This window comes from Apteryx mantelli, chromosome 7, assembly GCF_036417845.1.
Source record: "Apteryx mantelli isolate bAptMan1 chromosome 7, bAptMan1.hap1, whole genome shotgun sequence".
NCBI lineage: Eukaryota > Metazoa > Chordata > Aves > Apterygiformes > Apterygidae > Apteryx > Apteryx mantelli.
Window position 1 is genome coordinate 12,318,059 of NC_089984.1, and position 23,055 is coordinate 12,341,113.

Sequence of the window (23,055 nt, forward strand, 5' to 3'; positions counted from 1 at the left end):
CCTTAATGTGAAGGAAGTATAAGAAGAAATGATAAGAGACTGTTATAATGTCAGCAAGAGCTCTTTCAGAGCCTGGAAACCCAAAAGAATAAGAGCATTTTTTCTAAGTATATCTATAAAGAAGTAGTACAACCATTTCACCATTTCACAGAGTAGTACAAATGCAGGGGAGAAAAATCAGAAAGTCAAAAATAAATCCCCCTTACAACAGTAATGAATCTAGCTCTTATGATTTAAGATATTACGGCACAAAGATGTTTGCTTCATCTCTTGACTGAAGTTACTGTTTCCATTACAGAGCTAGCAAAAAGACACATGCCTATATCCCAGCCATTTCCTTGCAAAGCCTGATTTCTTGATTTATGGCTGATACCATCAGCGGAACATGTAATACATAACATTGCACTGAACCCACCAAAATTCAAACTCTAACCCCACAACCTTTGGCACAGGCAGCAAAGCTGCCACATGCGAAATGCACAAACAGCAACCTGCAGTTCATGACACAGAGGCGGTGGCCAGAAGACGTTCTGCACAAGGCACCTGCAGGAGAAGGCAGCTCCCGGCTCCAGCCTCCCACAGCGCTCTGGACTCAGAGCTGTGAGTTACCACCGCGCAGAGCGGTAGGACAGAATCACCGCACTGCTGTCAGTCTGCAGTGCCGTGCTCCCCTGAAAGGCTTCCCGGCCCCCAGTGACATTCTAGCAACGTGCTCACTTCTTAATTTCTGAAAGAACAGCTGCTGACCCTGGCTCCACGACACCAGCTTTTGGATTGACTGTATGAACTGAGCTTTTAGGCTATACAAAGTCCAACCCACTACTTAACTTTTATTGCTGGCTATTCATTCAAATCTTGCAACGTGAAAGACTGATCATCTAACTGGAGCATAGCATTGGCCATAGCACTGTAATGCTAATCAGTGTTAATTGCAAAACATTGCTCCAGGAGGGTGGCTGGGCAAGCCTTCTTCCTGTTACAGCATCACTGCTATAAACCTCCCTTCTTTCCCTTTTCCTCCATCCGTTCAAAATAATCTAAAGAAAGAAATAATTCAGTGCAAGTTCTTATGCTCACAGTCAGTCCTACTGCTGTTGAAAACATAGTAACGAAGAGAAGGTGATAAAAATACTTCTGCTGTCAGATGGGTGAGAAATTCTGGTGCTGAAAGATTGTGGCATGACAATGAGGGAACCACTGCTCATGTGGAGAAGTCTGTGAAGAATCGTGCAAGATGAGAAAAACTTTTTTTTGGCACGAACAAGTGTTTTCCAAAATACGTAACAGATTATCAGAGTAGGAAGCTCATTATGTCCTGTCTGAGTTGACAGCAAGTAAGAAAACAGATAAAGCTTTGCCTTCTTTAAGTAGGTGCACCTAGTTTAACTTTATGCCATTATGTTGTAGCGAACAGGGTACAGGAAGCAACTTGCTGTGATAAAATGCTTATTAATTATTGGTACTTATGTAAATCCAATTCACTTGCCTGTTGTGGCTGCAGGGACACTTTCAGAGAAACCTTTCTACTCCTAGTGATTTGGAATCCCATGCAAAAATATGTACTCTACTACCCGACAACAGAAGAGCACGGATCACTGTTATGATAGGGCCCACTGTTATAATGACTCTGAACAACAAAGACAAATGGTATAAAATACAAGTTACTTCACAGCAATTATCTTCTTTTCTTCTTTTTCTGGGCAGTTGTTTCACTAGTGAATGTCATGAAAATATTGATATTTTTTCCAGGTTCTATCCAACTCCTCACTTTGATGGTCTTTGTTTACATATCTTCTGGCAAAGATATATGCAGTAGAGGCATGTAAAAGATCTGCCTGTCCAAAAGAAAAGCACACATAGCCAACAGACAAACATACAGAATTGTATATTAACATTGAAAAAGCAGTTAGGTAATTTTGCAGTGGAAGTGAAATAAATATCTACCTGGTATTTTCCACAGTGGAAAAAACAACAGCACTCTTGCAACAGTGAAACACAAGCATTCAAGCCCAGTGGCCAGCCTACTTTAACGGTCATTCCTCACCCAGAATGCACTTCCAAAACAGAATTCACCACAACATTTTTATTCTTACTCCTGTTTTTGCCCTTAAAAATGATGGATTCAGGTAGCCTTTACAGTTAGGAGAGGTTTGAAGCTTTAAGGCCATCTCTCTCTGCCTTGTTGTAGTAATCATTATTTTGACTTTTTAATATCCTGTTATACTAGATTTTATTATCAGTTCACGAAAGACATATCAGTATCTTTAGAGCAAAACAACAGAAATATCCTATTAGGCAAAAACATTCCATTACTTTAATTTGAATTTTTAACCCTTAAGAGTTGGACAGGAAAAACAAAATAAGCCATAGATATTATCCTTGCAATGTAAAGAAATCGCACACTTTAACAAATAAGGTTGAAGTCAGGGGCTAATGAGATTTAATGTATGCAGAATGCATACAGCTACTCTATGGATAGCTAGTGACTAACATATTAACAAGGGAAAATATGACTTTTAAAGGTGACTCAATCTGAGATGAGAAGAAAGGAGACTGGGTATCAAATTTTCAAATTTGAACAAATCCATGTAAATTTTGATGAGCTGTCATAAGAGTTGCTGCTCTTGCTAGATTTTCACCCTCCCAAAGCAAGAAAATCATGTTATTACCTGCACAGATGGTAGGTTTTGCTAATGTCATATCCATATCATTTACTTCTCTAAACTGTATGTGCATCTGAATGTTAATGCCTCAACCCATTTCAGTCACAAAACTTCCCAATAATACAAACAAATGAAGACATAGTATACTATAGGCATTCTAAAAGCAGAGTTGAGGAGAGTATGGAATCACAAGTCTATTGGTTTTCCACCTATCTCCAATATATGCCATATTTTTACAATAGCAACTGGAGGGGTGGAATGCAATCTTAATCTTCAGCTGTGCTCTCTCATTTTTCCTTCAGAAAAATAGCCTTGGGAAATATTTGCACTTATATGGTTGCCTGCTTGCTCAATTAGAGGAGTAATTAGGATCCATTTTAAGCTGCAGTTGAATGACACATGCCAACATTCAGAGAGCTTTCTAAAAATCTCCAGACTTCGTGAAGCCCTGGGTTTCCTAGAGCACCCAGTGGGTCACAGCACCAATGACAATGAACTGGAAAGGTGTCCGATGGGGGATCTAGTGCTGGCAAGACTGTAATGTCTTCTCCTGAACAGCGCGTGAAGGCAAAACAGCCAGCAACCTCTGCCCTGCCACACAGGTTGCAAAGCACTTACCATGTCATTTCTTCTGTGTGCTTTCAAAAGGGGACATTCTGTAAAAGGAAAACCTTTGCTGCTTTCATCCCTGCTCATTCACTTGCAACTTATGCTCTTTTTTACCCTTTGTTTTTATGGGTGAACTTAATTTAGTTATTTAATGATTGAAACTTTTGCTCACAGGCCTTAGATAATAATCACAATAATTATTTTTTATCATGCTCATTCATACATGCCTCCTGCCAGTGTGCCTGAGGTGCTGCACAAAGACTACAGAACATTGTGCATATTAAACATAACAATATTAAAAATAAAAAATCCAATGAAATATTTAAGAAAGCCACGTGTAATATTAACAACAGAAAGGCTGCCTTCAAACACAAGGAATTCCAAGGCAAGATCACTGCAAATACAGAGAAATTCCTGTGAGTTTCTTGCCACCAAGCTTATCAAATCCACTTAACTATAGCAGATGAAACCTTTGTTCATTTCCCTCTAGTTGGCATCTTCAAAATACTTTCCTCATTTTCTTTTAAAATATTTTGTGATTGTTTCTATTTTTTAATGCAACCCAGAAAATTCATCTTTTTTTGATACCTGCAGAGCTATCATAATATGGTGGGTTTTGGCCATCATCTTTAAAGCAGCTAAACATGACAACATGCCATATAAGAGATGAAAAAATTGTTACTCCGTTACACAGAAAGGGAACTGAGACAGACAGGAGGCTAAGCTTGCCAAGACCAAATAAAGCCTGTGACAGAAAAAGAATCTGGACCCAAGTCTTCCAACTGCCAGACTACCACCCCAACTAAGCTGCAGTAAATCTTCAACTGTCACCATAAACATAGGAAATTTGGGGATTAAAAAGCAAATAAAGAAATCTCAAATCATGAAACAACAGATATGAATATAAAAGCAGATATAACACACTTTCCTTTGCAAGATGTGTACAGATGTATTTACAGAGTGCATGTATACAGATGCCTTTAAAACATCCACAGCATTTGCAAAAGATAAGGTTTAATCTGATAAAAACTTAAATTCACCTGAATTTGCAAATAGCCTACTTTTCTAACATCCTATTTTTTTTTCTGCATGATTCTTACTTCTTATCAGACAAGCTCTCCTAACCTTGAGTTTCAGAATATCTATGTAGCCACTGAACTGCGTGTAGTCTGCTTGTTAACAAGAAATGAAGATGGAAGTTAAGTCACTGCTAATTAAACTCATAATTACAAATGGAAGGTCAGACAGCAGATTCCAGGGCTGTTTGAAAATGTAATAGACAAAAAAACCCACAAAGTCTCATGTAATAATTCAGATCTTATTTGGCAGACTGACCCATTAGAAGACTTCTCATCTGCATACAGTTCTGAAGGCAAATGTTGCAATACCAAATGCAAATCATTTGGGTTTAAACAAGTTTGTTAGGGACTGTCACAGGCTCTAAACATTTGCCCGATTTTTATTTGAAAACAAAAATTGAGAATTGTTCATTTACAAGGTTAGAAGTTACCCCCTGCCACCTCTTTAACATCTTGCTCCTCTCCTAATGTCTGATCTGGAAATCTGCTTAAGGGAGCATTGACATTTTTGTGAATCTCCCTCAAAGCAGAAATCTTGGAGTCCTGAAGAGGTGATCACTTCATTAGCTTTCTTCCCTTCCTCTCCCCTCTGCTTCCCGTTGTGAGGTGAGCAATGTGCACACAAAGCAGAGACAAAATTTAGAAGAGCAGCAGTCTGCACAGAAGCCTCAGAGAAGCAGCACGACAAAAGCAAAGGGATGCAGAAGTACCACTCGCTAGCATCAGGAAAATGGAGGCTAGCCTGGGCAGGTTCACACTACTTTTCTGCTATTCTTGATCTCCTTAAGCCAAAGATTTTGATGCACGTCTCAGACTCCGTGCGCTGATGCTTCCCAGCACACTACCCTAGCGGGGAATCTGGGAGGAGGAAGGAAAGGAAGGGTTGGAAAGTCCAAGGAAAAGACTTTTGTTCTTTCTGAAACAGGCATGTTTCTTAAAAGGGATCCAGGCACCTCGATAGCACAGCACTGCAGAACCCTTTGGGGATTTAGGAAGTCTCTAAATTTAGGAAATTTAGAAACACAGCCAGCATAGCAAAGCTGCTCTCTGCCGTGCCTCCTACTCTGGCTGTTTCACCTTTGTGTGAACCACAGGGAGATCCTGAAACTCATGGCAGGATGGAAAAACCTTGTAAGAATTGCCAATACCAGAATTAAAAAAACCCCATTCCTTCAACAGTAGGCTTTCATCTGACATGCTAATTTTAAAAATTTGCCTTCCAACAGCTCAACTTTGCTTCAGTGAATGTCTCACCAAGCACCTTCTAATAAATATCACTTAGAATTTCTATGATACACTTGTTTTGCCGTGAAATTGTGGAGGTAAGTATTACTAGGTTGATTGACACCTAGTTATTCAATCACCCATACTTCTATTCTGCTAGTCACAGACCACACATGCCAAATTTGAAGCTGAAACAACTTTTATTAGGCATTTTAGAGGGAGCTTGGGAAGAAAATCAGGCTTGTAATGAAAGCTTTAACTATGTTGCAACTACTGCAGCACCATAATACTAGTTTCTCCCCTGCTGGCAATTTAGCAGCATCAATACTGAACACCAGAGGACTTTTTTAGGGAGGGAGAGATTACTGAAAGTACGGGGGTTGGTTTCTTAACAGTGGAAGCATATACAGATGGATTGGGTAATTCTCAGCTGGTGAGCACATTTTCAGCTATAACTCATTGTGCCTCTTCGGGTGGGAAAATGGATTTCAAAAAAGTATTTCTTCTGGGTCCATGAAAGATATAATGTAGGCAAGCTCAGTGGCAAATTTAGAAAGGCAAAAATCATCACTCCTCATCATACTACACTGAAACCAAGTAGGACTGGAAGCTGAGAGACCAGGGTGTGACGCTTTCATGCAAGACAAGAATTTACTTTCTTGGAAAAATACTCACTCTAAATGTGATTCTACGACAATTTAGAAGATGTTTCTCCTAAAGAGTGGGGACATGAAAACATCTTCACCATAGCTTAGAAATGTAAGAAGGCTCAAGAAAGGATCTGGATAACCTCTTTCTTTACACCCATCTCCTCTTTCCTGAGGGACTGGCAGCTTTTGATGGGAGGGTTTAGACAAGAAGCATCTCTTACAGTAGCAGAATCTAAGGAAGATTCTGCTAACTTTGTCAAACAGCTGCCAAGACAAGCCAATCCCTTAACTAGCTCAGTCATACCAACTGGTTGTCAAAACAGAGTTTTCTGACAGCTGCTATGGCAAATTACCTAGGGAATGATTTGGGTGCCTATGCCAAAGCATCTAGGACCACTTTAGACACCCCAGACAATATGAATCAACCACACTGAGGCTGACAGGACCTATGAGACACTCCTGCCCTTTTGGCCAACCAGACCCCAGACAGTGTACCTTATGGCAATTTAAATGACATTAGACATTTCTGTTTTGGCACCTGAATTACTTTACTGGTGTTTGCAGATCACTTTAGAGTGCTTTCTGCCTCCTGTATTCTCACCTTGTACAAGTGGAATGTGATGTTGGGAACCTGGAAAGTGGCACTGCCATTAGGTGTAGAAAGGTCTATAGTTACAATTCATCAATTGCCATCTTCAAAATTAGAAGGCAGACTGTGTTCTGAAGTCACCAGACAACACCAAACAGATCCTTTCCCCAAATGATTAGCTTGAGATATCTTTCCTCCCAACAAGATTCTTAGTAACATACTTTCAATTTAATAAGAGCAAGAATCAAACCCCCTTGCAGATGCTTTAATATCTCACTTTAAAGGCCTCATCTAATAATCCAGAGTTCAGTTCTTGAATCTGTACCTCTTTTTGTAGATTCTTCACTGCACTTCATGCCACTTTTGTCCTCCTCTGAACCTGAGTTTTGGAAGGTGCTCGGTAGACCAAACAGACAATTTTTTCTACCATGAAAGAACTAGGACTTTCAGAAATAGTTGAGAAGGTCATTATTCAAGCTTTCCAGATAATGATTTCTGACTCAGGTTTCAACACCAATGTATTCATTGAGCTTAACTTTATTCCGATAATATAGCATGAGGCCTCAAAGCCAGGCCTTGCAGATATTCTGAGGTAGTTTTAGTCTGTTGAGTTTCTCATGTTATTTCCAGAAATTACTTGGAGTTCTTATTTCTATTACTGTCAAAAACTGGCCAAACTAATTTATTTTAAAAAATTGTTTTTGTTTATTATTATTATACCATACCCATTCAAAGCATTATGTTACTGACAAGTAGGCAATGAAAAGTTAAGCTGGAAATAATGTGAACACCAAACAAACAGTAGCTCTCTTGAGCTGCTCAGAGGCTGGGCTTATTAAAAGTATTCTTATGGGACATGGATTAGTAAGCAGACAGCAGGTGAAAGAAGTCAAAGGTGCAAGATAAATTGGGTTTGTTACAGGAGCTGTAATTTATCACCATGATATTGTCAACACAAATGTAGAGAGTTATATATAAATTTAATAAAACAACTGCTATATTGCATCTATTATCCTGGAGTCAAATTTGGTTACCTTTTCCTCTTTGAGCAGAACCTTCTTCTGCAAATAATCCCACTGAATCTGGTCATTTGTATTTTAAAAGACTGCCTATATTATCTTACATCCTGTATTATCTTACATGCAAATAATACTATAAACAACAAGGCATATCAAAATATTGAGAACATAAAATTACACATTGAAGGTGAGAAGTGAAATGTTATACAATTCCCTAGAGGCAGCAGTTCCTTCCAATGTTCAACAAAGAAATGCACGTAGTTGAAGCAGTGAGAGCTCTAGTTAAGCAAAATACAAATAAACATGAGAGATATCTCTCTCTCCCTGAAAAACGCACAATTAAAGTGCCATTGTCCCCTCCATTCACCTGTGAAAACTGTTTGGGGGTTGTAAGAGTGAAGGAGGAGTGGGGGAGAAGAGAAAAGCAGTCACTGAAAATAAGCAGAATATTTTATTAGAGAGTTATCTCCTTCTCACAAGAATGAGTGTTCAAATGGATAATACATTTCTGTGAAATCCAGGTTTTCAGCTTCCTGTTAAGAAGGGACTCTTACCTTATAGGATTATCCATCCTCGATACAGTGAGAAAAGCTGCTAAGTTAGCTGTGTAGGATGAGCACACGATAAGGGTGAAGAGCCACCAGCTGCCCATTACAATGCGCATAGCCACAGAATTGACAGTAGATTCACTCCCTGCAAGTAGAGGAAACACAGGTCTCAGGAATGTCCCTATTTGATCACCCCTTGCGTGGCCTGCTGTGTTAAACTTTGTTGGAATAACCCCTCTGCCTCTTCGTTTCCCTTTCGGCCTTCAGGAAGAGACTACCTTTTCACTGTGAGCAAAGCACTACTTCTGTTAAGACTACTATTTTACAAAAATTTTCTCCAGTCAACCTCTTGCCCTGGATACTGTCCTAGAAAAATGTCTTTGAAAAAAATTCCCCTCAATCATTATTCAGGACCAATTTTTCAGAACATCAATAATATTCTGAATAAAGAAAGTTTAATGGTAAAGCAGTACTAATGTGCAGGAGTTAAATCATTACAGTGTTCAGAATTTAGTTAATGTTCCAGTTTCAATGGATATTTTAAATTCTGAAAAAGACACAAAACCGTTCAATGGTTTGTGTGTTATCTGTGCTGTATTTACATCTATAAATACTGTAGCATTAGTGCCATTATTTGTTACACTTTCCTACATTTCAAACAACATTAAGATTTCTCTTTTGAGCAAGCTTCAAACACAGTTATGCTTGGACTTTGTTAGAGACCAAACTTTACAGCTGGTACTAGTTACTGTAGTGTATGTTTACGGTAATTTTATTTTACCTTTATTTTACTTAAACCCACTAGGGATGCCACCTCAAGTGAGATGAAGGGCCAAGTTTTTTAGCAGTATTGCAATTTGGAGTTTCCAGACGAAGCTTTAGAAGCTTGCAACCACAATGTGCAATAAACAAAAAAGGTAGAAAAAAGTTAACAAATGCTCCTTATGTTAGCATTCAGCTAAACTGCCTTTAAAGAATACTATTAGTATTACAGCTATGGGGTGAAAACTATATGGGCAGATTTTGCAAAAAATTACACACAAAAATAACTTTGGCAATGGTTGTGACACACATGAATTTCAATAGGCTTAGTCCTATGTCTACAGATACCTGAAGTGCAAACTTAGTTACATGGCTATGAATCATTTTGCTATTTGGGTCAAAGAAATATTAATTCAAAAATGTGTACATTTATAAAACTAAACTTAAATTATTGGAAAAGGTGCTGGTTTTTGAGTTAGAGAAGTACTCTAATGTAGCTCTGTAGTTTAACTATCAGGTGATCTTTTTCACAAGGTAGAAATGTTTGTAGAAAGCAGTTTTATTTTACTAGACTTGCTGAGAGACAGAAAAACAGATCATAACCCCCAAAACTTACCTCCTCCTTACCACTTTTCATCTGCTAGGTTAATAAAACATACTACCTCCTTGTATAAGCCTCGCTTCTCTTTCATTTTGAGAGCATTTTGGCCAAGCCTAGCATGTCCTAAACAGCTTTATCCAAGACAGAAAACTTCTGAATGTGGTTTTATAAGAGACTAGGTACCTTGCTGTACAAAGGCGCCATACACCACCCAAATGGCACTGTGAAGAGTGGAGGAAGCCGAAGGGCTTGGCTGGGAAGAGTTCTGAGCCCTGACAGCCTGGATCCGGTTCAAGACAAATATCAAGACGCCAACTATAGGGATAGCTGCAGCAATGCAAGCCCACACCGCAAAGTCAAAAGGAGCAAAGAGAGAGAAGATGTTGATTTTTTCTTCGGGCTTTTTGATTAAGATCCCCACTGAATAATCCATGTAACGCTTGCTGAAGTCCACAACACTCTCGCGTTCTGGTGTTATTGTGATGGCTGAGATTGCTAGGTCAGCTCTCTGTGAGAGAAATGCAACAGGTCAGATTTCTTCCTTTCATGAATTCCGCCAGTGTGAGCCTTAAGGGGACCTTTTTTTTTTTTTTTTTTTTTTTTAAGGCAAGTGGTTCCATGCATTTCTTTCTGTAGCCTAACATGTTTAGATGAACTAAAATAAAATCAGAAACAGTTTCATCATTCAGACATTAATTATTGAACTGGTTCTAAGCAGAATATTGAAATGTAACTTGTGAAAGCACTGTAGAACAGGAAGAGTCACACTCTATATATGTGTATATATATGTATAGTTATCTAACCTTCATGCCTCACTCATTTTCCAAAGAGTGCCTAAAACTCCAAGCCATATTTACCTGGTGCATTGCAAGGAATAAGAAATACACACCATTTATATTTATTATAGTTGTATCAATGCTTCTTTTACTCTATTATTATTCCAAGATTACTTAAAAAATATCCATATTCCTTTTCCATGCAAACTTTATTTAGCTTGTGTATTCAGTAGCAACTTGTGTAGAGCTAGTATTTGCAGCTCTACTTGGCAGGTTGCCAACTTTCCGTATTCATGAAAGGATTTCATATGCCAATGGGGGAAGATTTTATTTGTTTTTCATAATGAATAATGTGCTTGCAAAAACTAATAACTGGAGGAATGCACCAAAGGCAACTTAGCTCTGGAAACTGCTTTGACCTCAACATTTAAAGTGAGTAGGTTTTACACTGAGAAGGTCCTTTAAGAGTATGCAAACTTAATGAAAGATAAAATTGTGATTATTAAATAAGATTCTCAAATCTTTTGGAGAGCTGCAATTAGATTTTGAATATTTTTCTATCTTAATAAAAACAGTTCTCTTAAAAAATGTATTTCTGTTTTGTATCTCTGCATTTTGTTGGGAAAACAGGACCAGTGTTAGGTGAATGAGGTCTGCTTTGAAAACCTTTGGAGTCAGCAGAAAGACTAGTAGCAAAAATACCATTATCAATACTTTGTTACTTCAAAGAAAGCAATTTCCAAAGAAATTTCACAGGATTTCTTACTAGATTTTCAAATCAATGAAATTCAAAAAGCTTATATCAAGGTAAAATAAGTAGAATATTCTTTATATTTCCTAGCACCAACTGAGAATATCCCATTACCACATGCATGTTTGCTATTGCTTTAATTGCTTTTATTTCTTCCTAAACATCTACTTACCAGATACTGAGACGCCTGCTTACTAGGTAATGAGAAAGCTTTTACTTTCAGTAATAACTCCACTGCAGAAGAGTAACCTTTTCTATAAAGGGCAACAACATGAAATATTAATTCTTTTGATTCTCCTCCTTTGATTAACTTTTGTCCCATGTCAGATACTGAGAACATGAACAAAATACATTCTAATTTCACTCTCCTGGAGATTGTAAGTTATGGACTCTCCCATTTACTTCAAAGGTGTTCACTTAACTTACTCCTGATTTACAAGCCTGTAATTAAGTAAAAAAATCTGGTCCTCTCTGTTTTAAATGAATAAATAATCTTGAAATCAATTTAAATTCTGGTTCTTCAAAACACTTCTTTACAGCATATTACAAGGGACACATTTCCTGTTTTGGAGTCAAACAGTTGATTATTATCAAACGCATTGCCACAAAGAAGGTGACCCAAAGAAAGTCATACCTATGAAGTAGCAAAGACGTAATGATGAAAAATAGTAATAATAGCAAGGAAAATCTGAAGAACACCTATTTCTTTCTCTGCGTTCTGCACTCATTCACTCAAACACACATACATGCCCTCCCTTTTCATACTGACAGCTATACACACACAGACTTGCACTCATAATTTATGCTGATATCAACTGGGAGTAAATAGAACAACAGACTGTAGTTCTTATCCTATATAGAGGGTCTTAAAGTGCACAGTTCAGACCATACTCAAATCACGTGCAGCTCAGAAGTCTTTTGAATTGAAGCTTTGATCCTAATTCAGTCTCTTGGAATTTGGAATAGAGGAAGGGGAGAATTTCAACAGCTCTCTCAAAAACCTTTGATGCCCTACTCTGTTTGAAGAGTCTGTTTTTCATGCAGCTTCTCCTCTGTGTACCTTGTTAATGAGTTCTCCAATCATGCCATTCCAGGAGCTGTTTTGGAGCTGCTGTCCGTATTTACCATCAGGAGCTTGATATATCTCATACTTGAAGCCCAGATTTTTGGCAAGTGCATCCAGGACATCAATGGAAAATCCTTTATATCGTTTTGGTTGCCCAAGTATGTTCTCCGCCACCATCACAAAAGGTTCTTCCTGAGAACAAAACAATATCGAAGCTGATACCTGAAACAAGTTCGTCAGTGTGTCTGCTTAGTAAAAGTGATGTTTCCTGAGTTAACTCTGGACAGCCTAGGGCAGACTTCTGAGACAGTTGCAACCTCCTGAAGCAACAGCTGTAAGCCAGGCAGGATACCACAGGCATCCCAAACGGCACCAGACACCAGTGCTTCAGCAGCTGAAGGGCAGGTCCACAGTTCATGAGAAGAGGCAGACCCTCCAGAGGACAATTAGTCCCTCCATGGCAGCTTCCCACTGTCTGCAGGCTGAATTGCCCTCTGGAAACACCTGCCTCTTCTCATGGACAATAAAGAGGGCATGGACACATACCATAGTGTCCTAACTAACTGTCTAGGATACAGATATGTAAGTTAAGCAAGTGAGTCCTAGATAGGAACATTACTACTGTGCATCTCAGAGCATATGAGATTTAGAAAGTCATCTTTTACAGACAATGATTAATCTTTTTTCCAGGATACCTACTGAAATAGGAGCTAAAAATGCTGCATTTTGTGATTATTTATGATTTTGAAAATTGAAAGAATAGTCCTCAGGGGAACTGGTTCTTGGTGTGTTTTATAAAAGTACATTTTGGAAGCAAACAGCATTTGGGGGTATGTTTTCTGTCAGATGTGGGATTCCTACTATCCTGTCAGGGAAAGCCAGGGCTGCTGGCTTCACAGCCACTGTAACTGGCCACATAGACAAAGTGGTACTGTCATTCTCTTAGACTGGCTCTGCTCACCTCCCATCTAAGCTAGGGCATAACCTCACTTGTTACCAGACTGAGGAAAGAAAACCTGGGGGTGAGCGGAGGAGGGGAGTGCCTTTATGAGCTCATACAGCACCTCCTATTTGAACCTTGATCCAGTCAAAGAGGGAGAAAAAAAACCACAAAAGACACTATAGCCTGTAATCAGCAAAGTATACTATAATTCAGGCAGAAATGCAGTCAAAATTTAATTTATTCCCAATTTAGCATTTAGCTGACAGGAGCTCTGTTACCACCCAGGACAGTAACAGACAGGAGTCCCAACAGCATAATGATTTTTTGGAAAGACTGTGTCTTTCTAAAAGACACAGTTTATCTTAACTGAAAGTTATGAGCTTGATGGAGGAAACAATTAAATTTTACAGCCTGCAGTGTACAAGAGCCAAGATTAGATTATCATAATTGGCCCATCTGATCTTAAAAATCCATGAAACACTAGAAACTGCATATCTGAGAGTGCTGTATCTGAAATTTGTCCCACTTGTGCCTTGTGCTGGTTCGATGCCCAGTATGAATTTTGATGCAGAAAAAAAGCATAAGCAAATACACACAGGCTCTGCATCTCTGACTGTCTGCAGATTCACATAAACTAATAAAAGGCCATCATCTATCTTCCTTGCTTATGCAACTGATCATGCAAAAATGCAGAATTGAAAATGATAGGGAAAAATACTGAGGGAAGCACCCAAAATATTCAGTCATATCCTTTCTATTTTGAGCATTTTGTTTCCTGAACTCAAATAGGATCATACCAAGACAGTCACCACTTTCAGTGTCAATCCTTGTAAGTCACTGCCCAGACGTCGTTCTTGTAGGCTGCCGTTCAGTCCTTTTTCAGAGTCCCACGTTGCCAACTAGAACAGAAAGCACAGTGCGTCTGAAGGACTGTTAGGCAGAAATCCTTTAATATTTACATAAACATTTAACAGTAGCTTGACTGAATCCAGTATTTATATAGAGAAGATGAGAAGTTTTTTGCTTTTTTTTAAACACAGAATCAGAGAGATTCAGAGGACAGACGTAAACAAGTACTTTGCCTGAATGAATTTTCATCAATGCCTGTCACATAACTGCTCTATTATCTGTAGTCTTAGTCATATTATTTCAGTTAGATCACTTTGATATGACTTTTCTCTCTTGTAAGTTTATACTGCTTGACAGTCCTCAGCATTATCTGTGGTCTCACCATCCCATATTTCCCTCTCTGATCCCCTTCTACTTTTCAAATCATTCCCTACTGCATATCAAAGACCAACCTTTTCCCCAGCTGCACAACGTTCCCGCTCCTGATAGTTATAAATCCTTGACACAGATTCTATGGTGTCAAACTGTCTCCTCTTCTATCTCGGACTTTTTTCAGATCCTATCTTCTCTCTCTTTGGCCTACTTCTACCTCATCAGTAAAACGACAACAGCTCTTCCTCTCAAGCTCCAAGGCTCCCGATGATCAAATATCTCATAACCTCTGCCAATGCTAGATGCACCTGCTAGTTGCAGCCTGATATATATTTTCATAATACCTCCATGAAACATTATGTCTAAATATTTTGTTTTTCAATTAAATGTATCACTTCAAAATCAATTTTACTACATTTTCTGAAAGGAAGCTCAACAAAAAGTCAATTTCAAGCGACCTCTCGATTATTCAAACTGAATATGCTCTTCAGCAGCAGCAGGTTTGAAGGCTTTTGCCTTCAAACAGAATCCATGGTGTCATTTTTTCTGAAGAGTAGTAAACAGTATTGAGTAAAAATTGTTGTTTTTTTTTTTCCAGCTCTAGTCTTAAGCACCAATACTACACTTACATCTGTGGAGGCAGTGATGTTAGCTGAAAGCATGCCCCTTAGAAAACAAACATAGTCTAAGATCTGTGAAATGTGGCTTCTTCCTGCCAGAAGCTAATTTCCATGTAACGAGTCAAAACCTTCTTGGAAATAACTTATTTCACTGAAAATGCCTATGGCTAAATGTCCTACATGATTTACTTCTATGACTTCAGTTTCATCCTAAAGTCTCGAAAGTCAAAGCAACAAATAAAATGCGATGGGAGAGATCTGCATGGTTTTATTTTTATTTTGTTTCACTAAACCAATAAACAGGGAACTGGAACAGGAAAAATCAGTGAATGTTCAGACATGACAACTATCACAGATGTAAAACTGATGAAAATTATTCTATAGTCACTGTAAATCTTCAAAGCTGAGACACAGGTAAGGACAGAATTAAGCTACGTCTGTTTTTATTCAGCTGACCTGGAGGACAGAAGAGGAGAATGACGGAGTAGTATTAAGCTTTCTAATGACACTCCTGAAAGCAAAGCTATCTAGATATGAAGACTGAAAACTCTCACCCTGGGAGGTCAGTTCGGAGTGGCAAATGAACTTCTGTACATAAACGTGTTTGCAGCAATATCAGGTAGATACATACAGCCATGTTATTTTTTTAAATTCAAAATCAGTCACTTGGTCTGAATACGTCCAAATTTTTCTTAAGTTTTGCCATTTCTAAAAAAAATTGACCAATTCTTCGGCTGACGTAAATCAATATGGTTCAACAGAGGTCAAAGACTGAATAGCTGTGTGCGGTACATATTTTGTCTGGAAGCAGTGAAGAATGTTACACTGTCTAAGCTTCTTTCAGCTCTCCCAGTAAGTGTATGATAAAGATACATTCGTAGTTTTGGCCAGAATGGCTCGCGCTAGCTACAGAAGATGATTAAATCTATTTGAAAATAGGAAACGAAACACATCTGTTTATTACTTTGTCACCTCTGGACTGACATTTCACTTCCTTCTCCCACTCCTTTTCCCTTCAACAACTCTATTTGATTTCATATCAAGACATTAAACTTTTGAATAACTTGCATTTTGCATTTCATGTCAACAACAGGAATCCCTTAAAGCAGCTGAAAATTTTGTTCAAAAGGAGAAAAACAAAGATTCCCTTTATATGTAGGAGGGCAAGGTGTGAGGAGAAGGGAGCCTATTTCACTTCAGCACTGAACTCCATAGCATTCGGCATTGAGACATAATTTTTTCAGTCTCTAAAATGCAAATGATGCAGATAAGGTTGACAAATGGAACATGCAGAAAACCTTTTCCAGAAGGGATATTTCCTTTGAATCTTTGTGCTTCAGGACATTTCATTTGTTCAGAAGTGTGCCAATTTTGACTTCCACTTCCTGCAGACAGAGTTTTGTTTATAGGACTGATGCATTTACAGATACGTACACCAATTTGTGACAGCTGACCTGTCAAGATCAGTGCGCGAGAAACTAATTTCCAGCACTGTTAAACAAAACAAGTGCTGCTGTTACTTGATAAGACTGTTAGAGTTTCATTCTTTGCAGAAATAAGCGCCAGGTTCCTACCAGAACTCTGAAGCCAAAGGTTATACAACAATCATCAGCTGATGGGAGATACAGGGCTTTTAAATCTGATTATGGCAAACAACTACTTGCAGGATAAGCACTTGTAGGATATATTTCATAAATCGTGGTCTCTGGAAAAAATATTTTTATGGCAGTCTGTGGTTTTTTTTATACTCAAGTTATGGGGTTATGGGAGATCAGATTTCGAAAAAAGCTACTTTATTAAAGCTTTTCAACTTAAACCTACCTAGCTCCTCTTTCTGAAATAGCCATATTACTGGCAATCCTATAGTTCTAGCCATAAAACAGATGCTCCATCATCCTCTACAGTCAAACCAGAGGAAACAGCCGTGAAATCCAGACAAAAAGGTAATTTCTTGGAAAATTTTGGCTCAAGACATGCTTCTGATCTTTACCAATATTTACTGCATTTTTCAACCAGAATAATAAGAAAAAGCTTGGAAACAGAAAGTGACAATTTTAGCAGTCTGCAACCTCTGCAAACAATATCTGGCTCTAAACACACATGCTTACATAAGCGAAACAATCACATGGCTATCCAATCTGGGAATGTCTTCTCCATCTGGGATGCCTTATGTCACCTGCTGTGATTTCCTCCCCCCAAAAAATGCTGAAATCTATCAGGACCTCCAGAGAAAACTTGAGGTCGGTGCAACTTTGGGGTCTCTGAGCTCCCATCAGCAAGGCAGAAGCCAAATTCCACAAAAGCGTTTCACGACTTTGTTACTGATGTGACCCCTGGCTGCCCCACACTTTACTCAAACTATTCAGTTCCTCAAGGGAGATCACACTGAGAGGTCATCATGAACCTCCATGTATTTATTACACACCTGTTTATGTACAAAGCATGTGTGTTCGTGTTGCACCATAATTACATATTCCTTGAATCAGGAACTTTTATTTGTCTCCCCTGTGAATGCTGGCAGCACTGGACTACATGAAGGGTCTGTCTCAGGCCCAAACAAATGAGGATGAAAATTATCCCAAACATATAGTAATTATAGCTGAAAGCTGACATTAGCATAAAAAGTGAATATTTAATGTTTACACCACAACAATGAATATTTATATCTACAATATTTAAGTTTATGATGGAGTAATAACTGTCAAAATAATGTATGCCACTGCTATGTAACTCCATTTTATGTATGACATCATCTTAAATATGATCTAATTTTCAAGGAAAACGTGGTTCCCTTAGGTAATAAAACAGGATAATATTTTAGCAGACATATAGTAATGTTTGAAAGGGTTACGATCAATCCAAATCATACTTCTTCTACCTTACCAAAAACTGAAAACTTTTGTTTGGTGACTCTTTGGAGCTGAGATTATACTATTCAAGTAAATTAAATTTGGGAACCCCTGCCTTGAAACCTGGAGAACTTCTGACAGAGTGATGAAGAGCCAGAGAGAGCGAGGCAGCTGGTTCTTTTGACATGAGACAGGGATACCTCTATCAACCCAAAGGACGTTTCCTGTGAACGTGAAAGCTGTTCTGTGTACAGAGTCAAATAAATCAATCTATGCCACTCACAATCAATCTGGCAATGCTTTTAGATTAAAATTGAACTGAAATGGATTTAATTTTGATGACAGCTTATGTTTTAAACTTTAAGTCAGTGTAATGTATAGCAAATATGATGTCCTTGTACCATGTACACATATGTTACATGTTGGGCCTGCTGACTCTCTTTGTCAGTCTTGCAGCATACGGCTAAACACTTACTGAAACGTTTAACACTATAAAAGGGGATCTTAAAGAAACATGCTAATTGACCCCCTCCCGCTCAAGAAAATTAAGGTTTAGAGGAGAAAAATATGAAATAAAACAGTAGCTAAATTAAATAAAGTGGAGCAAATTGGACATTCCTATGTTACAATCCTTAGAAAGGAGTAAAAGGAACTCTGTTTAAATACTAAAGCAAATATTTAAATGTAATACCAGTAGTCTTTTTTAAATGCAGTATATCAATAATCTAGAGAATTTGCTATCACTTAATATCATTCACAGCAAGGTGTTGGTAGGATTCACCAACAGATTGAATTGTACGTCCTTTTATAAGGAAGTATCAGGACTCACTGAAACAGCCTTTCCTTTTGTTATGCCTGGAGTTGCTTTGAAGGCATCAAAAACTTTTCATTTGAATACGGATCACAATTAAGCAAAATTAAAAAAAAAATCTGAATGATGCATTTGCATAGTTAATCCATAATTACATAAAACAGGATTAGGAACATAAAAAGGTATTGATTTTCATGCTTCTAAGCAAATCCAAACACTGACTGATATGATTTTTTTCTGTAACAGCAGCATGATTAGTAGCAACATTCTAAGATTTCTACTCTGGAACATGATCTTAAAGCCATTACTACAGACAAGATACTGGGCAAGACCACCAGCTGAACTGATTTAAGTTAGTAGTCTGTGTTCCAGCATAACCCTACCTTGCTTGCAGTGAAAGACCTTCAAGGGATCTTTTCCTAGAGGTTTATTCTATTCTGACATTCTGCATTCATTTGTATTAAAGATGCAGCCTGCTTCCAAACATCCACAGTGGGATTGGAATTCTTATAATTGGAATGTCAATATATTTGGACAAGTATAATCAGTCTATGGCAAGTTCTGCAACAAGGAAAAGAGAGGTGGATAACAGGCATATTTGACCTATGAAACATAATATAATCATGAGGACAATAAGCTTTGGTATGCCACCTGGAAGTAGTGCAGAAACAGAAGGTTCGATTCAGTAGTCTAAATATAGCCCTGTGTGCCACCTGAGGTGCCTTAGGGGCTGGGACATGGGACCAGCAGATATAACAAAAAATCTATAGAAGACTCGCGTCCTGGACCAGGAGCTGGAGGGCAGGATACTCTAAAGCCAAAAGGCATTTTATATCACGTCATGCATAAATTCAGGCAATTGAATTGAGCCCACAGTTTTCACTTGTTATGCATTAATGGGACTTACTGGGAAGGGAGCAAGAGGTAAATTCTTGAGTCAGCTTTTGTGATCTCTAGGTAGAAAAGTATCACAGTAGGTGAGGAACCCTGAGTGCCCAAACTCAGAAAAGAGACAGTAAAGCAACTCTTAGATATTGGGTTAGAAAAACATAAAATCCAATCATAAAAGACATCTGAGAAAAACTGTTAACAACATGTCAGCAGTAGTGAGGATAATAAGCAATTATTTAAAAAAGTAGTCTATCTCAGCAGCCACTGTGTTTTACACCCTTTGGGGTACCAAACCGGAGAAGGTGAACTGATTCCGGTCGTCACCTACATATACTTCTATTTTAGTTCAAGCACTTAGAACACACGTTTTACGTTTTACTGTGAGATTTAATAAAGTATTTAAATATTCTGAAATGCAGATATACATAATGCACCCTTCAAAATTTTTAAGCAGGTTAGGCCTCCTGAACAGCTACTTAAGTCACTTTTGTCTTCACCTTGAGAGCATCACTAGACACATATCTGTATCTTTGGACACCTAAAAACTAACCCAACCTTTCCAGTTTAATTCTAAGATAATATCCATCACCAATATGTTACATCACAGCTGTACAAAGGCACTGTATTGCTTGAAAGCACCTCGGTACCCTGAGAATATATATGAACACATAGCCCTCAGTTTGTTATTACAGGGCCACACAAGGATTGCAGTTGCTTTGTAAAACTTCAGAGCAGGGAAGGGAGATCATGAAAAGCTGCTCTTTCTCACTCCCAATACTTCAGCTAATGGCATCCTCCATCTCCTGAGACAGCAAGCCTTTTAAAAGCAATGACTAGCCAATATGTATGAAGAAATGGAGGATTAGGAGAGGGCTGACTCTCCTGGGGCTATCACGACTCTGATATACATCCTAGAGAACCCTGGTTTCCTGTGCAGGATAGTGAAGCACATTGACATGACTGTTGCTGCTTAAATGGGCCTTTACAGAAGTGAGGTCTTCAGAGAGAAGAATGCAGCTTATTCTGGTTTTAGTATTTTGCAAATTTATGGTGCCATACAAATGATAATAAAATATCTCTAGAGAATAATAGGAGGATGACCATTAAGCAGCAATACTTTATAATGAACCAGTCATTCTGGACAAACTTGACTGCTTTTTCAATAGTATTGCAAAATTAATAGAAAACAGAAATGAAGATGACAATATACTTTTATCTGAATTTGTTTTGTGTTTCATACAGGGTCTTATGAAGCCTCACCCAAGACAATTTGAATTAATTTCCTGAAAAAGGACAGTATCACATGATTTATAAGCTATCTCCTAAGCAACAATGAAGTGTGCTGTATGAAGATGAAGAGAGAGATCTTAAGGTAGCTTGGGGCCAATCAGGATTAAAATCTTATTTATTTAATAGTTTTATTAATGATTTGGAACAAGAAATAGACACAAATTACTAAAATCAAAATATTGAAAATGTAAAGATACCTCAAAATTGAGAAGCACTGCAAATTTAAGTCAGACTAGAACAGCGAGAAAAATAAATAGGAATGGTAAAAACAGACATAAAATAATAACATGCATCTTGCATAAAGAGAAGCAAACACTTCTGCAAAAGGAAGATACGAGAAATAGAGACACTTCAATGGAAGAAAGAAACAAGGAAATTAATGTTAAAAAAAAGTGTATGGTGAAAGCAGGCTGCAAATGGGTGAGGAGCATGCAGTACAGCACAGCTACAAAAGTGCCAGCATGATTACGAACTCCACACACAGCACTCATGTACTAGGCCTCACAGAGAGCAGTCACAACCTGGCTGTAAAGAGCAGACAGTCTTAATACTGTTTAGCATCAGTCTGAACAAGTTTTAGGCATGCTGGAAGAAAAGCAAGGGAGAACAGGACAATTACTGGGTTGGAGGAGCCAGTTTAGACAAGAAGAGTAAAAGAGGTAACTGAACATCTAAGCTAAGAATGATTAAGAAATTGGAAAATCAGACATGAAACTAGATATAAAAGAACAGAACTATTGCTGCAGACTGCTAATAATCTACAGCGAATCTTTCAAAAGGAATCCAATCCATTTCCTGGAAACATTCATTCATTTTCAATGAAGACTGTGAAACGAGAAATAGATAAGAGAAAAATTTGTCTGGGTATTTTTTAACAAAATAAATTTTCACGGGAAAAGTTTACTACATCCAAGAAATAAGCGCTAGTTGTGAAGGAAATCAAAGAACAGCCTGACAGCCTGGTGGTTCCTACATTTACCAGAGATATAGGACCATCAGAGTCAAACCTGTGTTTTGCATGATTCTAGGTTTCTCAGATTCCAGCCAAAGGTGACTAGGACACTCTCCACAAATGTGGAACAACTTGGTTCAAGTCCCGTAGGGCAGAGTTTAGACTGGGATCTTACTGGTTTTTCCACCTCCCAGGTGAGTCCATTGATCACCATCTTAAGGCTAGCTTGGCCATATTTATCTTTCATGAAGGTCAAAAGTACTGGCGTTGTCTTTATGAGGATGGCATAATTCCTGAAATTGAAAATCTAAAGTATTTTCTTCCCCAATAGAAAAATCCATTCAGTGGTGCTGAAATGAAGCCAGCGCTAGAATACAGCCAGGGAGCAACCATGCAAAAAGTGCACAGGAGCAATTTAAGGTCCCAGCCAACGATCACTTACAGATGTGCTGCGGCTTAGTAAACATACATAATACCAGTGAAGCCTGAGAGTTACTCTTACATAAATTTAATCGAGCATAGACCTAGAATAGAAAATAAAGAAAGTTCAAAAACACTGAAGGAGGGATTTGAATGGGAAAGAACAATTGACCTGAACTGACACTCAGTTCAGAAACAGATATATACCACTGTTCTTCCAAGAAGCAGTGCGAGATAAAAGGCAAATGCCTAGGATTAAGATACCACATGAAGACTGGCCTTGCAGCAGCATAATGCCCTTCAAATCATGTAAGCGAATTCATTCACAATTAAGAGAGAAGAGTACCATTAACTGAATCACCATGGATAATCCTGTGGAATTCTTATTTAAGATTTAAGAAAATACAAGTCTTCTCAAGTTGTGGGAACAAAATGTACTTCAGACAGAAGCTGCATAATAAAAAGCTGAAAATTTACACAGATTGGAATGTAAGTTTCAGGATAATTCAAAAGGCTTAAACACAATGAAAAGTGATAAAATTTAAATCAAAAGAAAATGTAGATTAGTGTCAGAAGCATGTTTTTGACACGTAAGATCAATTACAGTATTAAACCACTATCATCCAGAGAATAGGTAAGAGCCCAGAGAGTAGAGTCGGTCTCTCCATGGCATTTACAATAATTCATACATAAAAGATTTGGAAAGCCTAGAGGGAAAAA

The 23,055-nt window shown here is 38.1% G+C and overlaps 1 protein-coding gene across 1 annotated transcript in view; it reads right to left on the reverse strand.

Moving 5' to 3' along the window:
* Positions 1-23,055, reverse strand: part of GRID1 (glutamate ionotropic receptor delta type subunit 1) — a 559,243-nt gene that overhangs the window by 49,417 nt on the left and 486,771 nt on the right. Inside the window, exons 9-12 of the mRNA XM_067299797.1 lie at positions 14,079-14,180; positions 12,333-12,530; positions 9,928-10,252; positions 8,388-8,526 (exon numbers count right to left, since the gene is read on the reverse strand). Coding sequence (XP_067155898.1) covers positions 8,388-8,526; positions 9,928-10,252; positions 12,333-12,530; positions 14,079-14,180 — 764 coding nt within the window. The remainder of the gene's footprint in view (positions 1-8,387; positions 8,527-9,927; positions 10,253-12,332; positions 12,531-14,078; positions 14,181-23,055) is intronic.